At 47.5% G+C, this 22,971-nt stretch overlaps 1 protein-coding gene across 7 annotated transcripts in view; it reads right to left on the minus strand.

Moving 5' to 3' along the window:
* The window catches only part of CUX1 (cut like homeobox 1), a 364,975-nt gene that overhangs the window by 163,865 nt on the left and 178,139 nt on the right, over window positions 1–22,971 (minus strand). For all 7 annotated transcript variants that reach the window (XM_037054847.1, XM_037054846.1, XM_037054842.1 and 4 more), the window contains exon 4: window positions 6,224–6,302. In XM_037054847.1, the coding sequence (XP_036910742.1) occupies window positions 6,224–6,302 (79 nt within the window). The remainder of the gene's footprint in view (window positions 1–6,223; window positions 6,303–22,971) is intronic.

Below are 22,971 nucleotides of genomic sequence, written 5' to 3' on the forward strand. Positions count from 1 at the left end.
TCTCAAATGCTAGGCTGACAGGATATTCACCAGGAGGGTGAATATCTTATTCACCAGGCTTCCTAAACCAAACTGACACGTGGCCCCGGGATCACCTCGGAGCAGGGGCATGCCCAGAACTCTGGAGTGGGTCCTAAATGGATGCTCTACACAGCGGGCCCTCCTCAGCCAGCTCTCTTCCAGGACTTTGGAAAACTACCGCCTGATACCTATGACTGCAGGCCGCGTGCTCTGCGGACACAAAGTGAGAGAAGCCAGTTAGGAAACACTGAGTTCCAGCTGTGCTACATGAACCGATGAAATTTTTATACTACTGCTAATGTACTTCCTAAGATTTAAATCTTAAAATAAACTCTTCTAGGCACTGCCTTGGTGTCTGAATAGTTTGCGTCTGCAGGAGAAACACCACATCTTAGCAAGCAGTGAAAGATGGTTCTCTTTCTGTGGGGCCACAGGCAGAGGCAAGGAGAACTGGCACAGTGGTTCTCCCGTGAGCTCTGCAAGCACAGCAGGGTTCTGCAATACTAAGGGCACGGGTGGCAGCGCCACCAACATTGTCTCTTTTTCTCTTTCCTGAGAACTTAAAAAGAAAATACCATTACTGAGATATTTCTGGGACAAAAAAGTCACAGTTGTCTTTCACAGAAATTATTAAATGTAGACAAATACTCAAATGACTACTGTTTGATTTATCTGTAATCCATTAATAAGGACTATTCAGAAACTAAGTGCAAGTTGAGTATTTTACTGACTTAAGCTTCCCTCCCATGGTTGTTGAAATAAATGCACGCTCATTGTGAAAAATTTGAAAAGTATCAAGAAGCAAGAGCAAGGCACCCACGCGAGGTTAACTTCCGGCGGATTATGCATGCCGTCACAGCTGTGCTCGGGGCACGGGAAAATTCCAGCTGTGCAAGAGCCTGTATGAGGAAGTCATTCCAGAATATTTTCAGCTATCTGAGGCGGGTAACATTTTAAGAGCAGATTTATTTATTTCTTGTTTCATTACTATAAGAGACGGAGGCTGCCTGTTTAACCTGTTTAATTATGGAATATTTTCTCCAAAGTGCAGTTGAGTCTCCCAACAACCAAACAGAAACCGCCTGAGGGAGGCCAGCAGCCAAGTCTCAACGGCATTTGCATCTTAAGTGTACAGTCCAGGGCCCGGCACGCAACAGACTTCAGGCAAGTGCTGGTCAAGGGGATACGTGAAAATGAGTCAACAACACACGTGAACCTCATCTTGCATACCTGGCATCACTGTTGTTCACAGACAATCCCTGAACTCCTGCTCTTACCCACAAGTACAGATGTCAGTGCACGAGGCCCCTGGCGGGCTGATTAGAGGGACTCCCCATCGGGGGCCTGGCCCAGGCGCCCACCGAGTCATGCTGTTGGCAGCTGGCTGTGCTGCTCTTCCCGTGGCTGACTGTTCGTGAGTTAGTAACCACAAATCTCAATCAGAGGTGCATTCACGCAAAAAATGAAACATTTGCAAGTTTAGGCCATCCCTATTGATCATATACATTATGATATAAAAATCTGTCTGTGATAAAACTGACAGATGAAGCCATCTAGGTTAATGACATCAAATTTTGTAACTTACCTATGAATCTAAAACTACTCTCCAATGCTATCATGTTTACAATGAAGGCAAAGAACATTTTCAATTAGAACAACAGTTAGAGATAACAGAACTAGGAACAAGAGGCTAATTCTCCAAACTTTTTGTTTGTCTTCCTTTTAATTATCTAAGCCATGTAAACAAACAAACCAGGTGAATAAGAACTGTTATCCAGAAACGAAGGAAATGATGCTGAGTTAACTGAATTCTGGACTACAGCTGCCCTCCTCACCTTTCGACCACACATTCTACCTCTCCATGCCACATACAGCGGAAAGTTCTCTCCGGCTCCACTCCTGCCACTCGAACCACGTGACCCCCCTCCCTTCCCACCTCACCTCAGACCCCTTTCCAAATCTACAGTCTAGACTGCAGCCAGGATAACTTTTTCATTACATATACCCGATCATGTTACTTCCCTGCTTAAAACTCACTCATGGTTTGTCTGTTGAAGTCTAGAATCCCTCATATAATCTGCCAGGCCCCCGTTTGTCTTTGTAGCTAGGTGGCCACACTGGCACACGCCCTTCCCTCCGGTGTCTTACTAACAGTGCACTGACTAGTGACAGCGCCTTGGTGTGGAAAACAGTACCCAGCCACTTTCCTCACTGCCCTCTCCTCTTCCTGCTCACTAAGCTCACTGCCCCAGGGCGTCTCCTTCTGAGCCTGCCCAACCCTACCCATTCTACCCTCTTATGCCCAATGGGCTCTGCCTTACGAGCACTTACTACGCCTAAAATTCAGTAATTACTTGTGCAATTAGTTTTTAATGCCCACACTCCCACCAGGCTCCGAAGTCCATGAGACCAGCAAGTTATTTGGCTGATTTGTTCGCTGCCCTATCCTGCGGCTCGGCATGGTTCCTGAGACAGAGCAAGGGGGCGGCACATAAGGCACCGACTGAGACATCCCATGGAGTAAGGGTCACAGCAGCGTGGAAGGAGAGTGTGCTTTGGCTAAAGAGGCAGAATATCTAGGATAAAAAGCATCTTAAAATACCCTAAAATTAACTAGGGAATGTGAAGCAATCAGGTAGCAAATGAAAAAGAACATATATATAAGATCTTAACTATTTTGACTGTTCAGAGGACTTGTTAGGATGAGTATGTATGCAAACGTTTATTCAGTGTCTTTAATAAGATGGAGCTTTTGGAAGGAAAAAATAACACTTCTTGGGATGCTGGGTTTGGAAGATGAAGAAGGGGAAAGAAGCTGGGGTAACTCTGATGCTTCTCCCTCGAATGGCCGAGTCATACCACTGAAGGAGAGGAGGGCAGGAGGGGCATGTGGTGGGTGGAGGGGGATCCCACACTTGGTGCTGCGTGTAAAAGCTTGGGAAGCCAGCAGGACAGCCGCTAAATCAAACACAGATTTTGGACGTCAGTACCAGCCACAAAACCGAAGGCCTCTGAGGCACATACGTTGTTCTGACGAACCCCAAATGCTAAGTGTCATATAAAAGTCTGTGCAGGCAGGTAAATCTTTATAGGGTGACACCAAGCAACATTTGTTCAGAGAGCTATTAAACGACTGCAACTCAATGAAAGACACATCCTGTTCCCTTGCTATTGAGATTGTTAGAATGCTCCAGTGTTCTCTCTCCCTCAGTGGGAAGTGTCAGTCTCCAGAGTATAGTTCACTGTGAACAATTACAGCCTGAGCCCCCAGAAACCTCAGAAAGCATGTGAAGAAATAATTTGATTCATCAATTCATATGGCAAATATTTATGGAGTTTCTGCCACGTGGCAGGCACTGGAACAGACACTCAGGAAATACATAGGGACAAGACCACATCGCCCCAGTCATTCTGCCCAGCCAGAAAAGAAAGCAGCTGAATCCCAAGAAGTTACAGAGGGAAACACAGGCTTCTGGGAAAGGAACATGTGTGTGACAGGGCAACCTGACTGAACCTGGGAGGTGAGGAAGCAGCATTTGAACAAGTTACCCTGCAGAGGTAAGATGGGATGAGCTGAGAAGGGGCCTGGCCTGCTGGTGGTATGGAACGTGGCCTGGAAGCAGACAAGCACGAAGCCTCAAGTTGCAGAATTGTAGACATGAGAGGGATAGTCTGAACTGTGGAGGGCAGAAGTTGGGCTGGGGAGAAGTGGATGGAATTGAGAACATTCTGAAGGTCGGATGCCCGGGACTCGGTGACTCAGTGCTCGGTGTGAGCAGCTGGGCAGAAGGTGGTGCTGCTCCCTAAGAGAACTCCTGAAGAAGATGGTTTCCTCTGGACACACTGGGTGGTTTCAGGGTGCCCATCGGCCATCCCAGCAGGGATGTCCAGGAGGCCACTGAATATGAAAGCTGATGCTCAAAAGTGAGAGCTGGACAGAGTAAAAACTTTTGGAGCTACTAACACAACCTTTCATGAATTCTGCTGTAGAAGGCTCCGGGGTGTGGCTCCGGGTTGATGGACTCACTGGGCTGTTCAACGTGTCGCAACTGCAGTATGCCAGGCCCTGCTCCTGGTGCTGGGAGTAGAGTGATAAACCCAACTGCCCCCAAGGAGTTTTCATTCTAGTAGGGCCAGCAGATAAGAAACAAAAACATTTCTGGAAGGACAGCAAGTGAGGACTAGTTCAGTCAGGCTCCCTTGACAGTCTCCAAGGCCAATGGGACTCTGGCGCTGGCTCTTCCTGGGGCAGCTGGTTGGCTCTTCCTGGGCTCCTGGAGCTGGTCCACATGGCACAGAGCTGAAACACTGGTCCCGTTATTCCTAAGAGCTTCCTGTAGTTTTCTGCAACAGCGTGAGTTGATGTTTCTTGAAACTAGAAGACCTAGTGCACCACCATCATTGTTTCTGGTTTCGGCGTGACTGAGGCCTGAGGCACGTAGACAGTTAAGGCACCTGACTCCCCACAACAGTGTGACTGCCAGTAAATGCAACGCTATTGACCGGGCCCTTCCTGTAAACCTCAGCCACAGCATTACTTCATCTGAGCAGTAAGGCTTCAAAACGCAGGGAGAGTGTGCCGAGCTCCGCCAGGAACTTGTCAGAACTGCCAGATCACAGCCTTTGTGAGAAAGAAGTACCTGGGATGTGGGTAAAAGTGATCTATGTGGCATGCAGATAGGCTCTGACTGGTTTTTATTATTATAGAAAACATCAAATGTTATTTGCTCCTACTATCTTACATTGAAAGTGCAAACTTTACTTCTCCAGGCAAAAGTGATAATTACAAAGAATATCACCAAAGTAGGGAAAATGCTAATGGTGGAATGTTAAGTGAAAAAAAGCAGAATGTAAATATGTGCTCACATTACGATGAAAAGAATTCTATAAAACATATACCTGCATGCGTAAAGTCTGCTTAGGAGAAGAAGAGCGGTGATGGAAAAAAATGGCCTCATCTTTTTCTACGGTAAATTAGGATAGAAAATAATTGCAGAAAAAGAAACCCAACAATTTGTTAAAGTGGCTGCCCAGCTGAGAAATTCACTAAGGAAAAACCTAGATAAAAACTGGACTTTTAAAAAGGAGAGTGTAGGCTGTTTAGTAAACAGCAGCTGAAGGCTCTCTAGGTCTTTGGCATAGATGAAATAAGCCAGCCCCCTTCCAACTAAGTCACCAACACAAACCTGCATTTGTACAAGGTCACACCAGTGAAGCCACCAAGGAGCCAGGACTCAGGAAAGACTGCACCCTGGGCGTCAAATGAGCCCTTTGCTGTGAAGAAGCCTTCCCCCGAGCCTTGGTCAATCTTTAAGGAACCCCTAGTTGGCTACAAACTCTTGTAGGAAGTCAAAAGGCCGGAATTTGGAACCAAGTGCTAGAAAAGCTCCTACAAGAGCATCAGTTGAGAACAGAGAAAACCACTCTCCGTCACTAGGCTTTTCTCCTACATGCTTTCAATTGAGGTTCAGAAAGGAAAAGAATGATGAAAGCCATACAACAAGGCCCTGGCAAGAGAACATGAATCTCCCTACTCCCTGTCCAAAGTGCATTCTGCCACCTGTTGCTTGGGGTGACCTCTATTAACCCGAGCTCCCAGAGGGGACTGCAAAGCCCACAGTTGACCTGAATTAGAATGCAAGTTCAGACCTGTTTCTGCTTTGCTTTGTTATGGTAGTTCTAGTAATGTCAGTAATCCACGTACTTGGTTGTAGCTAATTGGGCTACCACTTGCCCTTGGCTATAAACTTTAAGGGAAAGTCTTGGCCAGAGGTCACTGGTTCCCTGGATGACCTGGAGGGGAGTGAGGCATGCTAGGTACCCTATTAGGGCTGTTCCCGAGAGTGGAATCAGTCAGCCCAGCACCATGAACATCCGAGTTGTTTGCAGAGCACACACATAGGCTCTATTTCTTCCAGTGAAATGAGCAGCATTTTATACCAATACTAAAGGTAGCTCTATAGATGTGAGTTTCTGCATTTGCAAAAGCATTAACTAGAGGTTATGTGATGACTTTAACAAAAGTGCACCTAGTTTCCATACCTATCCAAAGGCTGGGGACAGGAGAAATCACATTCCCAGAACTCCTGGGTTTCATGGGGAAGTTGCCATTGATGGTGGAATTCTCTTAGAAAGGCTGAAGCCAAACAACTCTCCAGACACAATGCCCGCTGACGGGTTATGGAGCAGGGCACAGGCTTACCTGGAACATCAATCAATCTTTTGTAGACGTTCAAGAAGGCTGCCTCAGCTTCTTTGCTTCTTTTACTCAGTGCATCAATCTGAAAGGGAATGGAAGAAAAAAAACAAAGAGCTCAAAATTTGTCAAGAGGTAATTTAAAAATCATTACACATCTAGTAAGTTCCCACAACAAATGGAAGTCTGACTTTTCCATGTAAATGCCAGGCAGCTGGGCCTTCAACCTCTCCAAGCAAATGTCTGCAAATAGACAAAGGGGAGACGACCCACGAGGGCCCAGCTCTTATGGGTGTGTAAGCCAGGGGCAGTTCTTTGAGATGAAGCCATTGGCTATGCTCTGTTCCATCACCCAACTGAGTGTGGGCATTCCACAGAGAAAATGGCCCAGCGCCTTCCTGGTCTCTTTCCTTCTTCTGCCAGTATTTACTATGAGTTGACTGGGTGCTGGGCACTGTGCAGAAAGCAGGGCAGAATGGGATATCTCTGCTCCAGGAGCATGTGGGCCAGTAGGGGCAACAGGTATGCAAAGAAGTGATGAAATCGCAGCTGGGGAAGCGCTAGGTAAGCAGAGCCATGGGGACGCAGAGAAGGGACATCAAGCAGGAAAGTAGGTGATGTTTGAGTGGTCCTCAGGAGCTGCTAACCAGGGTGGAGAGGTGAAAAACTACATGAAAGGGGAAGAACACATGCAAACACCCTGGACACAGCTCTTAAAGCTGGGGATTCACAGATCACCTGGAAGAATTTTATGAAAGCCAAGAACAGTCCTCCTAGTAATACACCCCTATGCACGCACACTGCCCCCACAGTTATGCATTCTGTGTTAGGACTCTCACATGTCCGCTAGTATCCTGTCCATAGAACTCAGATTAAGAACCCATGGATGGGGCTGTAACCTACCGGGGAATATGGGGATCCCAGGGTGTAGGAACTTGGAAACATGGGAACACTGGAGGGTGGTGAGACTGGATGAGTGAGATCTTGAAGTGCCGTTGGGGTGTGCAGGGGGTGAACTTCATTAGTCATGTCAGAGCATAAGGACGAAGGGGACAAGAAGGAGGCAACTGCTCAGAAGCTGCCCCTGCCCTGGTGAGTACTGTGCAGGGCAGCTGGGGTGGGATTGAGAAGGGGAGGGCAATCAGAGAGCCTTGGCCCAGCTGAGTTGATGTGAGGCACAGAGGAACGAGGTGAGTCAAGGATGAAGCCTGGGTTTCTAGCTATGGCAACGGACGAGTTTCTGTGGCAGTGACCGGGACCAATTTGTCTCATGAACCCACCCAGCTCAGCCAGTTTCCCTTCAGTGTAATGTCTATTCACCAAAGAAAGGTGGCTTCTGGAACCCCCGAGTACGCCAGACGCAGACCCCCAGAGGCTCTGACTGTTAGACGGACTCAGGATGCATTGTGCTCACATAACACATTTGCTGAGACAATAGATCACTTTTTACACCTGAAGAATGCAAGATGCTACATGCACGAAGTTCATACTGGCTCAGGAAAAGGACACTAAATTATATATTCCTTCCATCCCCTCTCAGAATTATACTCTCTGTCTCCAATGTTATTAAAGAGGCAAAAGGATGTGGTTTAATTACAGGGCCTCTCACCTGAGACAAGCAACAATTTGTTGAAGGCTGAGAGAGGTCACCTGATTAAGGATGGGAAGACCCTGAGGAGCGGGACACAAGGCTGGTGGGGGCTGGGCCTTAGGCAATCCAGTGCAGAGCAAACTAGCGCAATGTGAGTGTTTCCATGTCTAACAACTGTGCCCCGCAGCTGTTATTTAATGTTAGTTGTGTGGAACTTGGACACATTTTTCCCCTCCGTAAAATAAGGTTGTGATGTAGGTGTTGGAGAAGTTTCCAGAATAATCTGTAAGGACTACTTAAATATGACAAGATAGTTCTTTTTATTTTTAAAATAAAATGTTTCCCCCTCTGATTGGCAATTCATGCTCATTGTAGAATTAGAAAAATAATACAAATAAAAGGATTAAAATTTTAATTCTGATAAGCACTGGTGAAAGTCACCCTTGGACCTGTAGTTCCTTCAATTTTTTTTCTAATTTAGGAAAATGCAGGCACACAGGGAAACTATGGAGACTGAAGGCAACGTAGTGGCTATCTAGCTAGGGCCGGGGACAGGGAGGACGGGGGCCTGGAGGATGACGACTGAGGGGTGGTGCTAGGTTTCTCTCCGGGGTGATGGAATATTCTACAGCTGACCGTGGTGATGGTTGCACAATGTCATAAGTACAGTGAAGGCCAGTAAACTGCAGACTTTGAATGGGTGGATGATACGATTTGTGAATTGTCTCAATAAAGCTTTTAAAAAAGTATGCATGTTTGAATGAAACCATATGTAAAACTTCATATTGTGCTTTCTTTCACTAATATATCACTCATCTTTTAAAATATCTATTACAAATTTTGGAAAATGTCTTAGTAGTACTATTTCAACTGTAGCTAACACACACACACACACACACACACACACACACACACATGAGGTGAGCATAGTAGGTGACAGCTGTGAGTACGTGAAATAGAGTTAATAAGCTATTGCAATAATCCTAAGTTGCATGTCTGCTTCCACAGAAACAACTGTAAACCTGCTTTGCCCACCCCTGTAGATATTTTGAGCGACAGTGGATTTGGAGTTGCCTCTCCAGATGTCTGGAACACGCTGTGAGCCAGGTCTTTCCATCACGCGAGAGTGTGTGCCCACGGGGAGCAGAGTGTCTGCCCAGAAGGCAGGGAGTTTGCCCTGGCTGCTCTCCGTGTCTCTTGACACAGAGGCCTTTGCTTCTCAGGTATTCTGACTGAGTGTACACATGGTGGCTGCCTCTGTGGCGGACAAGGGATGGGATGCGTGTTGATGGGATGTGAATGGGGAGAAGTGGGGGCAGGTGGGGGGCGGGCTGGCAATCTGCACAGCACATTTGGGGATAGTTACGGTTGAACTGTGCTCCGGCCCAATACCTATATGAATACAACCTTACATTCAGGTCTTTGCAGGTGATCAAATAAAGACGAGGTCATTAGGATGGGCCCTAATCCAGCATGGCTGTGTCCTTATAAAAGGGGGAAATTTAGACACAAAGTCATCCACACGCAGAAAACTCAATGTGAACATCAAGGGGAGATTGGGGTGATGTGTCCACAAACCAAGGACTCTCAAAGATCACCAGAAAACCAGAGGAGAGACTTGGAACAGGCTCTCCCTCACAGCCCTCAGAAGGAACCAATCAGACCAACACCTCCACCTGGGCCTTCCGGTCTCCAGAACCGGGACAGAGTCCTGCTGTGTAAGTTGCTCACTCTGTTACAGCAGCCCTAGCAAACTAATACAGGAACCATGATCCTGAGCCCTCTTCCTGTTCCCTTTTCCTGGACTAGGAGACTTCTTGAGAGGCGATGAGCACTCCATGAGGTTGAGGTTCTAGCTGAAGAGGTCCCTCCAGCCCCCTTATAAGGTTTTCAAACCCAGAATAATTTGTGGATTCTGGGAATTTTGATAGTTTCTATATTTTTTCACTCTTTTGACCCCTCCTAATGTCCAGGGCTTGGCCTCAGAGTTAAACTTTTGGTTTGTCCTCTTCTCTGTGGGGGACTCTCCTTTGCTGTGGCCTGGGACGTGCTATTTTTGTGTGTTTGCTTCCTTAATGTCCATCACTCGCATCTCCGCCTGCTGAAGACCTATCTGTGCCCTGAGGCCCAGTGTGAGCCCATCTTCCGCCAGAATACGTGCGCTGGGTTCCCTCCAGCTGGCAGGATTCGGAGTTTGGAGGGAGGAAGGTGGACTCTGGAGCCAGGCTTGTTGCATGCACCCACCTCCCAGGGCTGGGTAGTTAGATGAGCTCTTGTGCTTGGACAGGGAAGGGCTCCACGACGGTGACTTTGTCATGTCCAAGAGCTTTCCTCTGCGTCCAAGGTTACAGCCTGGGAAGGGAGCCCTGTCTGTCCTCTTATCACTTTGTGAGTTAGGTGGAAATAGAGTACCATCCTCATCCCCATGTCCTCCACCCTCTGTGCCTGCCTGCTGCAGGTGCTTGGGCCCATGTGCTGGCATCTTTGCGATGGCGAGCCAGGGCTCATTTTGGCAGCCCCCTCACACGAGGGGAAGAGGTCTGTGAATAAGAAGAGGTTTGGGGTGAGGTCCTAAGGCACGGATGGTTAAAAGTAGGAACTGAAGTTAGACATTCTGGCTACTTAATGTGCAAAGACAGCCTGTGTACAGCTTCTGCCTACAATTCCCACTCTTAAAGGTAATTTTGAGGAAGGGCAAGGACAGGTCGCAGAACTGGGACAAATCTGGAGAAGCTCTGACTGTGCCCTGGCCCTGGCCCTGGGTAAAACCTGTTCTGCTCGAGGGATCAGCCTCCTCTCCTGCCACACCTCACACTCCAGCCACACCCGGTTACTCCCAGTTCCCCGAATAAATGAGCAATTTCCCCGCAGCCTGGAAGGCGCCTCCTAGGAATGTTCCTCTGATCCTTGAGACTCAGCTGATGTCTCTAGGCTGCAGCCGCTCCCTTCACCGTGAGGGATTGTTCCAGAACTGCAGACAGCGCTCCCTTGGAAGACCCCAAATTCCTTGAAAGCCCAAATTATGCTTTCATCTAATAAGCCTAATTTCCCAAAGATTAGAATATAGTAGGTGTTCAATACATTTTCATTGTGAATAAAAATTTATCTAAATTGGTCAACAAGTGAGCAACTAGTCTGGGTATCCATTTTAAAATCTTTATGAAAATGCTTACATAGAGAGAACCTCAAAGATTCCACCAAGAAACTGCTAGAACTGACAAATGAACTCAGAAATGTAGCTGGATATAATATTAATACCCAGAAGTCAGTTGCATTTTTATATGGCAATAATGAACAGAAAGGGAAATTAAGAAAACAATCCCATTCATACTAGCTTCCAGAAGAATAAAATACCTAGGGATAAACCTAAGCAAGGATGTAAAAAACCCGTACACGAAAAACTGTAAGACGCTGAAGAAAGAAATGAAAGAAGGTACAGATAAATGGAAGCACATACCATGTTCATGGATAAGAAGAATTAACATCATTAAAATGTCCATACAACCCAAAGCAATCTACAGATTCAACGCAGTTGCTTTCAAGATTCCAATGACATATTTCACAGAACTAGAACGAATATTTCAAAAGTTAATATGAAACTACAAAAGGCCCCACATAGCAATAGCGATCCTGAGAAAGAAGAACAAAGTTGGAGGAATTGTGTTACCTAATATCAAACTATACTGCAAGGCCATAGTAATCAAAACAGCCTGGTATTGGCAAAAAAGCAGACACATAGATCAAAGGCCCAGAACAGAGAGCCCAGAAATAAACCCACACCTTTACAGTCAAGTAATATCTGACAAAGAAAGCAAATGCATACAATGGGCTAAAGATAGTTTATTTAATAAATGGTGTTGGGAAAATTAGATACACACAGAAAAATGAAACTAGACCACCTTCTTACACCAAACACAAGAATAGATTAAAAAATGGATCAAAGACTTAAATGTTAGATCCCAAACCATAAAAATCCTAGAAGAAAACATAGGCAGAAAATTTCAGATATTGCTTATAAATTTTGTTATTGGATATATCTCCCCAGGCAAGGGAAACAAATGAAAAAAATAAACAAATAGAACTACAGCAAACTAAAATGTTTTTTGCAAAAGAAAAAACTTTTAAAAAGGAAATCAACAAAGTAAAAAGAACCCACAGAATGGGAGAACGTATTCACCCATACATCTAATATGGGGTTAGCATCCAAAATTTATAAGGAACTTACAAAACTCATCAGCAAAAAACCAAACAGCCCAATTAAAAAATGAGCAAAGGACCCGAACAGGCACTTCTCCAAAGAGGACATACAGATGACCAATAGACATACAAAAAGATGCTCAACATCACCAATCATCAGGGAAATGCAAATTAAAACCATAATGAGATACCATCTCACACCTGTCAGAATGGTATTATCAATACATTCACAAAGAGCAAGTGCTGGCGAGGATGTGGGGAAAGGGGGGAGCTTCTGTACTGGTGGGGACGCAGACTGGTGCAGCCACTGTACAAAGCAATGTGGAGATATCTCAACAAATTAAAAAATGGATCTGCCTTTTGATCCAACGGTCCCACTTCCGGGAACAAATCTGAAGGAACACAAAACTAATTTGAAAGAACATAAGCAATACTATGTTCATTGCAGTGTTATGTACAATCATCAAGACGTGGAAGTGGCCCCAGTGTCCATCAGTAGATGAATGGATAAAACAACTATGGGACCTTAACATGATGGAATTCTACTTGGCTGTAAAAAGAAGAAAATTTTACCCTTTACAACAGCATGGATGGACCTGGAGAACATTACGCTAAGTGAAATAAGCCAATCAGAGAAAGACAAATATTATATGATTTCACTCACATATGGAATCTAATGATCAAACTGAACTAATAGGCAAAACAGAGAGACTCATTCATAGAGAGCAAATGACAGCTAGTGGGCGGGGGAGGTTAGGAGGTGGAGGGATTGAGCAAAAAGGAAAAAGGACTCATGGACACGGACAGCAGTGTGGTGATTGCTGGGGGGGAATAGGATATTAGGGGACTAAATGGTAATGGAAAAAATACAATAAAGATTAAATTAAAAAAGAAAGAGATTTGTAAAAAGAAAAAATAAAATGCTTAATATGTAGAGAGTTCTCTGTTCAGCAAGCATTTGTTTCACGTGCTGCTATGACGACAGCCTCTCGGCTGGGGCGAGCACACTGGACGCATCTTTCCCACTGCACACACCCAGAGTGCTTGGGGAGCCTCGGCCTCGCTTTCCCAAGACGCCCAGGGGCTTCTACTGCAAGCTTCCTGGATCCCTCAGCTGCCCTTCCAGCAACATCACATTATAATCCTGAGTTTGGTTTTTCTGTATTATCAATTAAATTAAAAAAATAAAGGTCTATTTAAAGGCTCTAAATCTCATACAATCAATATTTGCTTACGGTATATGAAAACTCAGAGGACATGTTTGCAGACAAGTTCACAGAAATCAACTGCGAGAACCCTGAGATTTAGAAGGGGTGGGAAAGTGCCCAACCATTTGAGTGCCCAGAGAGCTGCACTGTGGAGTTTGGGGAGTCACGCAGTGTGCTGAATTACTGCTCCCAGGCATGGCCCACCCTCTGTGTGGGAGTCATTGCACATCTCTGCCCACTGCCACGTGACTTGTGCTGTAACAGCACCTTCCATGTGGGTGCTTTCCTGCTCTGCTGATATCAGGCTTGACTACGTGAATTGCTGTGACCAACAGAATACAATTGACTGTGTCATATGCCACGTCCGAGCTTAAGATTTAGGAGCAACTGTGTGGTTCTACTATTTATTGCCCTTTCTCCCTCTGCTGTGAGTCCAGCATGACCTGACAGGAGCCGCTTCTTCCAATGCGATCTGGAATGAAGACAACACATGGTGCCAGAGCCATCACAGCCAACCCATGGCCACATGTGAACTATGAAGGGGAAACAACCATCCACCTCCACAGGCCACTGGGACAGGGGTTGCTTGTTACTGCAGCATGACCAGGTAAACCCTAGGAGACTGACACATGTCTAAGAGAGCACAAAGGAAAAATAAATAATCAATGACCGATATCACGAGGGTCAAAGGGTTTCATTTGTTTTGAAGTTTGATTATTTTTGCCGGGGAAGGGCAGGGGAAAGATGCACAACAAAGTAGAAGAGACACAGGGTGGGAAATGAGAAGGCTGAACTGAAGACATGGCTGCACCACACCTTTGGGGAAACTGAGCCAGCTGTGAACCCTCTGCCTCTTCCAAGTTTATTTTCCATGTCTAGGAAAATGGAATGACAGGAATTCTTGCCCTGTAGAAACCCTGGGAGAACAGCATGACAACAGTTTGGAGCTACTCACCAGCTAGTTTTCAATGAGGGTGATTAATTATTGACCATGATGTATTTACAAGGAGAAACATCATGCAAATATGTCTAAATTAAGCATCAACATTTCAGAGGTCCAGTTAGAAGAGAATTCAGTCAAAGTCTCATAGTACAAAAGAACCTGCCATTCTTAAAAGAATTAACCTGTGAAGACTGTCTCTTCCACAGCATTTATAGCGGCTGCTACAACTTTTTAGGGGGTGTGCTTCTTCTTAAAATGATATTCCCTGCAGAAAGTCCCTCACCCACCTATAAGTCAGAGCATGAATGGTTTTGAGGCTGTGGGGGTTGTTTTTCAAATTTTCAATAGGAGTCTCCAGTTTCCTGCAGAACGAAATGTGGGGAGAACAGGTACAAGCCTCAATTTTAGCCAGAAGACACTTTGCTTAGAACTGAAAAGGAAGACAAAATAGTGTAACATTTACAAACGTGTATATCTTCTTTCTCCTCCAGCCCTAACCACCAATCAACCAAGAAATCCTACTCATTCGGCCTCAGAAGTCAGATTTCAGCATTAAAATCTCTTTCCCTCCTTTGACGCTTCAGCCTTGATTGCGACTCCCCATGATTTCCAGTTTGGACGCTACAGTGCAGTGCCCAGTGGACTTCCCTAACTGCAGCCTCCCCTTACCACGGAGCATGACATGTCCTTCACAGTGGTCATTACCCTAGAGCCTGGAGAGGACATGTGGCCACCACTCCCTAATGGCTTCCCCTCACTCCCAGACTATAACCCACACCCTCAGGCTGGGGTTCCAGACCCCTTCCCCATATGGCCACTGCTGACGCTGCCAACTGACCACGCTTCCCTCAACATGCCATGTCCCTCACGCACGACTCCAGGGCTTTACACCTAGGTCCTCTGCCCTTCACCCCAGGCACAGGGAATCCAGTTCTCCCTTTACGAGTCAGTCCAGCTGGCGCCTCCTTTGTGGTGTCCCCGGACTTCCCCAGGCACCGCTGGTCACTTGGTCCTTGTGCCACCGGAGCTCTCTGTAACTCTCTCTCTGCCCACTTCTCACACTGCGTGATGATGACTCACGTCCGTGAGCTTCCTCTCCACCTCCCTGTGGTCTGGCCCAGGCCCGCGGAGCAGCACCTCTCCCTCGGTCCCAGCACCCACACCTTAACTAGCACCGGAGCTGCCTGGGAAGTGTCTGTGGATGCACGCGGGTGGATTCAAGGCAGAGTGGGCTGCACAGGCCAAGGAACTCCTCGAAACTTACTGGTGAGTTCTACATCCTTGATTAATTTGGAAGATCAGAGTGAAGAAGGCGGTTTCCTACAATTAAAAGCTTTAAGAAAAGCTTTTACTACCCACCAGAGTTTAGTCTAGTCTAAAAAGTGGGAAGTCATGACAGCCCAGCTCTGATCTAGTTTTGGGAAGAACAAAATGTTCTTGTCAGAACAAGAGAGCCCTGGCGAGGCCACGTCAGCAGGGGAAAGAGCAGGGAGGGGCTTAGGGGTTGGAGATGAAGTAGCCAGGTGATGTCATCTCTAAAGAGAAAAATGAGACCTTTTCATGGGCTTTTGGTAAATACAGTCATCCCCCCATATCCTATGGGGGATCCGTTCTGAGATCCCCAGTGGATGCCTGAAATGACAGATAGTACCAAGCCCCACACGTACCATGTTTTTTTCCCCTGTGCATACATACCTATGATAAAGTTTAATTTATAAATTATGCAAGGTATTACCAACAATAACAAAGCAGGACAACTGTAACAACAGACTGTAATGAAAGTTATGGGAAAGTGTTCTGTTAAGTGAGTCACGTGAACACAAGCACCGAGCTGCTGCGATAGTGGGTCTGGTAACTGAGACCACTGCTGAGCGACGAAGGGCGCGGTGGTCTGCAGTGCGCAGACGCTGGGCAGAGGGGTCGTCCGAGTCCAGGGAGGGACGGGGCAGGACGGTGCTCATGCCACTCAGAATGGCGCAACACTGAAAACTGCTGAATTGTTTATTTCTGGACTTCTTCATTCAATGTTTTTGGACTGTGGCTGACCTCAGGTAACTGAAACCACAGAAGGTGAAACCGTGGGTCACTGTAGTAAAAGGGAATGTGTGCAAAGTGCCTACAACTGGGCCTGGTACTTGGCGGGCACAGAACATTCTCGCAGCTGCTTTTAGTACTGAACGCTCTGTTTGTACACTGGCGACTCGCAGCCTCCCAAGCCTGGGGCCGTACCTGCCTCACACTCAGTGCACAGTGAGAGGGTGCTTTCGCATGCGCACTGCGGTACCACAAGCGGGCTGCTGTGAGCCCCCCGGCTGCCCAGCTGGTCAGCTCCCACCAGCCACACACAGGGTGCCCCGTCACATCAGCTGTGAGGCACAGATACAGATAATGGCGTGGATTTTTACAAGGGCCCTGGAATCACTAAAAAAGCATGAGACAGAAAGACTGGCCTTGATGCTTGCCCATGGCTGTGTATTTGGAAACAGCAAAGGCTCATCTTTCCAGGGTGTTGCCAGAGCCTTGCCAGGCACGGGCAGGACAGTGACACACAGAGCCAAGAGCCTGGACACAATGTCAGGAGAGCAGGGTTGAGTCCCAACTCCAGTGGGAATAGCACCTCGGCCACCGAATTAACCTCCCTGTGCCTCAGTTTCCTTCTCTGCAAAGTGGGGAGAATAAATCTTGCTTGCTGTGAATGGTGGAGCCGCCATATCAGCAGTACCACACGTCTCAGATTCAGAAACCAATGACGTCATTCAGAACCAGGCCCCTCAGCAAGGATACGACTCCCCCAAGGGTCTGAGGTCACTCCAGCACTGTGCATTGAGGCTGGGGATGGGGCCCAAGGCGGCACAGCCAGTAGAAAGAAAGTGTGCTTTGAGGGAACAGAGCCTTGGGTTTGAATCTAGCCCTGCTTGCTGAATGACCTGAAGGCAGGTTACTTACATTCTTTCTGCCTTGGTCTCTTCATTGGTTTAGTGAATAGTTCCCTCCTTGCTGAGGTGTCATGAAATAAAAATGTAAGACCCTCCCACACACAGCAAGTATCTGGGACAGTATAAAATATACAGAAACTGAGTAAACACCAAAAATCCAGGTCCAGCATTCTCTTTCCACTACATCACAGGTTGCTCCCCTTTGCTATCAAACCAAGCATAAAGCCAAAATGATTAAAAGTCTTGGGGGACACAGACGCTTAAACAACATTTAATACACCACAGTGGCAACAGTGCAATCAGAAACAATCCACTAGACTATACATACCCTGGGAATTGACAAGCTAATGATTTAGAAATAAACATGCCCATTAACATAATTTTCAAATCGATGCGCTCTGCTGGACTACAGACCAGTAAGATGCAGCAACACGAGAGAAGAGTTCTGTCTCACTCTATGTCTGGCTGCGGAATTCTTTCAAGAGCAAAACACGACCTGAAGAGCCACGTGGACCACCAGAAGTCGTCAGAGAATCACCCAGCTCCTGCCCAAAACAGGCGTGGATGTGGCCACAGCTTGGGAGTTCTAATTTTAACTGACCAAGGCCATGTAAAAGGAGCAGGCATATTTTCTGAAGGAAGATCACAGTAGCAGAGCCCAGCAATTCTCCTCTAGGTACACACTTACTTAACGCTGGGCAAGCGCCCCTCCTGCCAGTGTAAGAGTTCTGTGCGGAGACCAGCGAAGACACGGTGTGGAGCTGGCGAGCCCTTCTCACAGGACCCTGGTCCCTTCTGGAGCAATGTGGGGAGGAGCGGTCGCAAACAGGTATGGGAGCCCACTGCCACCGCCAGCTTTGTTTCTCCACGTCATGCTCCTTCATGAGCAGTGACACCCAGATGGAACTCAGTGAGGAAGGGTCACGTCCACAATACTCCCCATCACAGAGAACGAGACAGGACTTACTAGAAACCCCTATACTGCCCAAAGCCAACAAGCCAACCCCGCAGGCTAGTTTTGGTTACAAAGGCAGTGCAGTGTGGGCCTGGGCGACAACACAAAATGCATCTTACGTACACTGACCGAAGTACCTCTTAACTACCCACAAACTTTCTAAGAAAGGAAAACTGGAGAAGTCCAGAAGAAGGGACAGTGCCATAAAGAATGAGTGGGGACTGAGGATTTGAGGCCATGGAGAGAGGACCTGTGGCAGAGGACACAGGACAATAATAGTGAAGACAGCAGGAACAGCAACAAGCATTTCTACCTTCCTTTACCGGCACATTTTTCATGTGCCTCTCACACCTGGCTGTCGACATGCACCTAAAGGTTTCCTTGGGGAAGACGCATGGCTATCTTTTCCCTCCCCAGAGTGCAAAACCAGAATCAACAGGTAGAAGGCACAGGAAGGCAGACCACAGCTTCACAGCAGGACAATCTCTGGGACCAGCTGAGTGCTTCACAGGGGGAACGTGCTGCCTGCCTGTCTCACTCACTAGTTCATTACTCCCTCATTTCATCAATAAAATCATTTCCGGGGTGGCTAAAGTGTGCTGGGGGGTGCACCACTCCATCCTCTTCGGCCAAAGCCTCTTACTTCCACTCTCAGGAGGTCTTGGGGGGTTGGGGGTTAGCGTGCTGTCCCTCTGCCCCTCCACAGGTGCACACAGATGATGAATGCCTGCCCAAGATTTTTAAAACACCATTTCTGGGAACAGATGATACATGTATATAGTAGAATATTTTAAGGTTTAAAAACATGTGCAGCATGCATCGAGGTCACAGAATATAAGATCAATACACAAATACCAATTGTCTCTCTCTACACCAGCCATAAACCATCTGAAAGTGAAATTAAGAAATGTTCATGGATTGGAAGACTTAACATTGATGAGATGGCAGAAGTCCCAAATCGACATACAGGTTCAGTGCAACGCCTACCGGAACCGCAACTGGCTTCACTACAGAAACTAGCAAGCTGCGCCTGAGATTCACATGGAGAAGCAAAGGGTCCAAAACAGACAAAACAAACTTCTTTTGAAAAACAAAGTTGAGGACTCACATTTAACAATTTCAAAACTAAGTCCTAAGCTACCAAAAGGTGGCACTGACATAAGGACAGACACACAGATCAATAGGACAGAGGGTCCTGAAACAAACCCTCACATCAGGGCTCACTGGTTCCTGACAAGGGAAACACAACCCAATGGGGAAAAGAGGAGTTTTCAACTGACGGTGCCGGGACCTCCCGTGCCCCACATGCACAAGGACACGCTGGGCCCTCCCTCTCACAGTGGATACAAGTTAACTCAAAGTGAACCAAAGACCGAAATGTAAGAGCCAAAACTATAAAACTCTTAAAAGGGAGCACAGGTGTAAATGACCTTCATGACCTTGGACATGACGGCAAAAGCACAAACAACAGAAGTAAGCAAACTGGATTTCATCAAATTTAAAACTTGTGCTACAAAGGACACCATCAAGAAAATGGAAAAGATACCCTGCAGAATGAAAGAAAATTTCTGCAAATCATTTACCTGATAAGGCATCAGTACCCAGAACACGTAAGGATCTCTTGTAACTCAACAATAAGAAGACAAATAACTAAATTAAAAATAGACAAAGGATCTGAATAAGCATTTCTCTAAGGGAGACATACAAATGGCAAATAAGCACATAAAAGTGAAAACATACATCTATGCACAAAACTGTGTACGAACGTTCACAGCAGCGTCACTCTTAACAGTTAAAGGTGGCAAAACCTAAATGGCCATCAACTGATACAGATAAACAAATGTGGCACGTGTGCAATGGATGATTTTTCAGCCGTGAAAAGGAATGAAGTGCTGATATATGCTACAATGCTGATAAATCTTGAAAACAATATGTGAAGTGAAAGAAATCAATCACAAAAGACCACGTATCACGTGGTTTTGTTTCTATGAAATGTTGAGAATGGTCACATCTACAGAGCTGGGTAAGTAAATCAGTGGCTGCCGGCGGTGGGGGGGGGTTGGTGAATGAGGAGTGACTGCTAAGGGGTATGGATCTCTTCTTGAGGTGATGTTTTGGAATTAGGTAGTGGTGATGGTGGTGCATCTTTGTGAATATACTAAAAACCACTTAATTGTAAAAAGAAAATAAAAGGACGTGCCCTCCAAAGCACAAGCACACAGTGAAAAGTAGGTCTCCTTCCCATCCTCATTCCCATCACCCAGCCGTCTGGCCTACAGGCAAAGATTCTCTCCTGTGTCTTTCCAGGAATATCTGATGCATTTATAAGCATCTATATACACACCCTTCCTTTAAAAATGGTAGAATATTAGAGGTATTGTTCTGCACGTTGTGCTGTACGCACTTATGGCAGTTTCTAAGATGACAGAAGATCAGCCTCCTTCATGGTGGGAGGGGTGAGGCTTTGCGAGTAAGGGGAGTCCAAGCAAAGGCAGACTCGCCGACACAGCAGAGCCTGTTCAGAGGAGCTGCAGGATCCTCTGTGCCTGGAGCAGAGGAGCTGAGTGGGGCGCCAGGAGGCTGAAGGGCAGCAGGCAGAGGCTGGTCGTAAGCCAGGGGGCGGCGGCTTTACACTGAAAGGCACTGGGAGTCCCAGAGAGTGTCGGTCAGCAGTGACATGAAATGACCCCTCTGGAAGGGCAGGCAACTCCACAGGAGGTTGGGAGACGGGGAAGGGTGGCAGTGAAAGGAGAGATGGGGAAATCCAGGCGTCAGGAAGGAGGGGCCCATCTGAGTGAGGTGAGGAAAGCGGAATTCACAGGACTTGAAGGCAGGCATGGGTCCTCCCAGAGTTCTGGACAGGGTCATTAGGGGCTGGTCACCTCCCTTGAGATGCGGAACACAGAGGTAAGTGCGTTTGGGGGGAGGTGAAAGTTTTAAGTTTGTGAGAGGCCCAAAGGAGGAGCTCCAGGGGGCACAAAGTGGGAAGGGAGGCCCAGGCCCTAGACAAAGGTTTGGGACCCTCAGCCTCTAAGTGGTCCAGACGGGGTCGCTCAGGGAACACAGAAGGAGAGGTGTGCTGTGAGAGCCCCGGAAAACGGGCTGGTTCCTGGGGGAGCACTAGTATTTAAGAGGTGCAACTAGAATGACCTTTATCCAGCACTGTTCTATAGCATGACCTTTAAACATACACGTATGTCTCTACAGGGCAGATTTTTTACTACAAGGAAGAGGCACAGAGAAGCTAAAATGACTCATTCAAGGTCACACTGGTAAATGATGATGTCAGGATTCAAATCTAGATCTGTCTAGTTTCAAAACCTGTGATTTGTCTGTTTGGTTTTCTGTTACTCTAAGCTGCCTCCCCAGGAAGGAGCCACCCAAGGGGCAGGTGGGAATGCGGAGAGCAGCCAGGGCAGAGTGAGGGGGGAAGGAGCCGTGTATGTGCCCCACACCCAGGGTCTGGGCCCAACATGGATGCTGCTAGGAAGCGCTCCCAGGCGTGCCCCGCATGCCCGCCACAGGACGCTACCGAGCTCCGAGGGCCGCGGCACTGGTCTGCCGCTCTTCCAGAGAACACACGCTCGGTTTGCTGGGAAGGATGCCAGGCCCCGTGTCTCCGGGCCAGAGTTGCTCTTCCAAGTTCCCAAACACCAATGGTCTCAGGCCTGAGGATGAACTGGGCTTGGGAACTGGGGGTGCTGTGGGGACAGGGTGGGCTCTGAACCGGGAGTGAAAGGGCTCACTGAGGAGCACTGCCCTATCCCAGGTTGGTCCCCAGGCTCCCTCCCCAAACAGCCCTACAAACCAGTCTTTTTCCTTTTCATGTTCCTGTTGTAATCTGGTAGGTTCCTCTCTCCTTGCTTTGCTTGAGAATAAAGTGTAACCTCACAGGTCTGCCCCTCTGCTCCTACTTCTGAAGCAACTTCGAGACACTTCTCAAGCTTTCAGGCTTTGGTCTCAGACACTAGAGTTCGAGTCTCAGCTCTAAGGCTGACAAGCTGTATGGCCTCAGGCAAGTTGCTTGATTTCCCTGGGCTCGTTCTACCTTTTCTACAGGGTGATCACAAAAAGCTCTCTGGGCTGAGCTGCTGTGCGGACCACATGGGGTAACTTACGGGAAGCTTCTGGCACACAGCGGAGCTAAAGAGACATTCTCCTTCGTCTCCCCGGAGGGCTGCCCTCAGAGTCTGCCATGTTTCAAAGGAACCTGCTCTCCAGCCTGGTCTCTGTTTCCTTCTAGAGGCCTGGCACTTACACCCAGTCCTGCCACTTTAGGTCCTCGCAGACGGCCTGGGACAGGGGGCGAAGGGTGAGGCTAAGGAGCAGCCCCAAGCGGTAGCAAAACCAGAGGGCGAAGTCGGTGCCAGTCCCCGGGGAAGAAGGGAGCGGGCGGCTGCTGGCCCAACCAGGCCAGGTTGCTTCTCCCTGGCTGGCAACTTAGAAGGCTCTGGAAGTTGTTACTTAGAGGGGCACACATGAAACAAACACCAAGCCTGAATTTTTATTTTTAAATTAACAGCGGCCATGCCCTTCGTGAGTGGAGTATCTGACCGAATTCAAACAACCGGGCTCCAACCCATGACAGTGTTCAGTCCACTTCTGATGGTGAGGGTGGCTGTGCCGCTCGTCTGTGCCCATGGCAACCAATGCACACTCGCAAGTTCTGGGGGGTGGGCTCCTTCAGGCTGGGAACACTTGCTGGAGGTGGTGAGTATGAAGTGACGAGAGGGTGGCATTTGGCTGGACATAATGAGGTTGGAGGGAACCAAGGGCCGGAACTGGGGGGCAACAGGCCGCACCTCCAGGAGCCTACTCTGCTCTTCAAACCCGCCAAGACTGCCCTCCCAGCCACCACTTGCTCTGGTTGGCGGTAACATCTCTAGCACAGGGCGGTGGGGAAGGCAGCATAAAGTCACAGATG

The sequence above is a fragment of the Sturnira hondurensis genome, unplaced genomic scaffold (genome assembly GCF_014824575.4).
Source record: "Sturnira hondurensis isolate 20B ecotype Veracruz unplaced genomic scaffold, ASM1482457v3 Scaffold0008380, whole genome shotgun sequence".
Classification (NCBI taxonomy): domain Eukaryota; kingdom Metazoa; phylum Chordata; class Mammalia; order Chiroptera; family Phyllostomidae; genus Sturnira; species Sturnira hondurensis.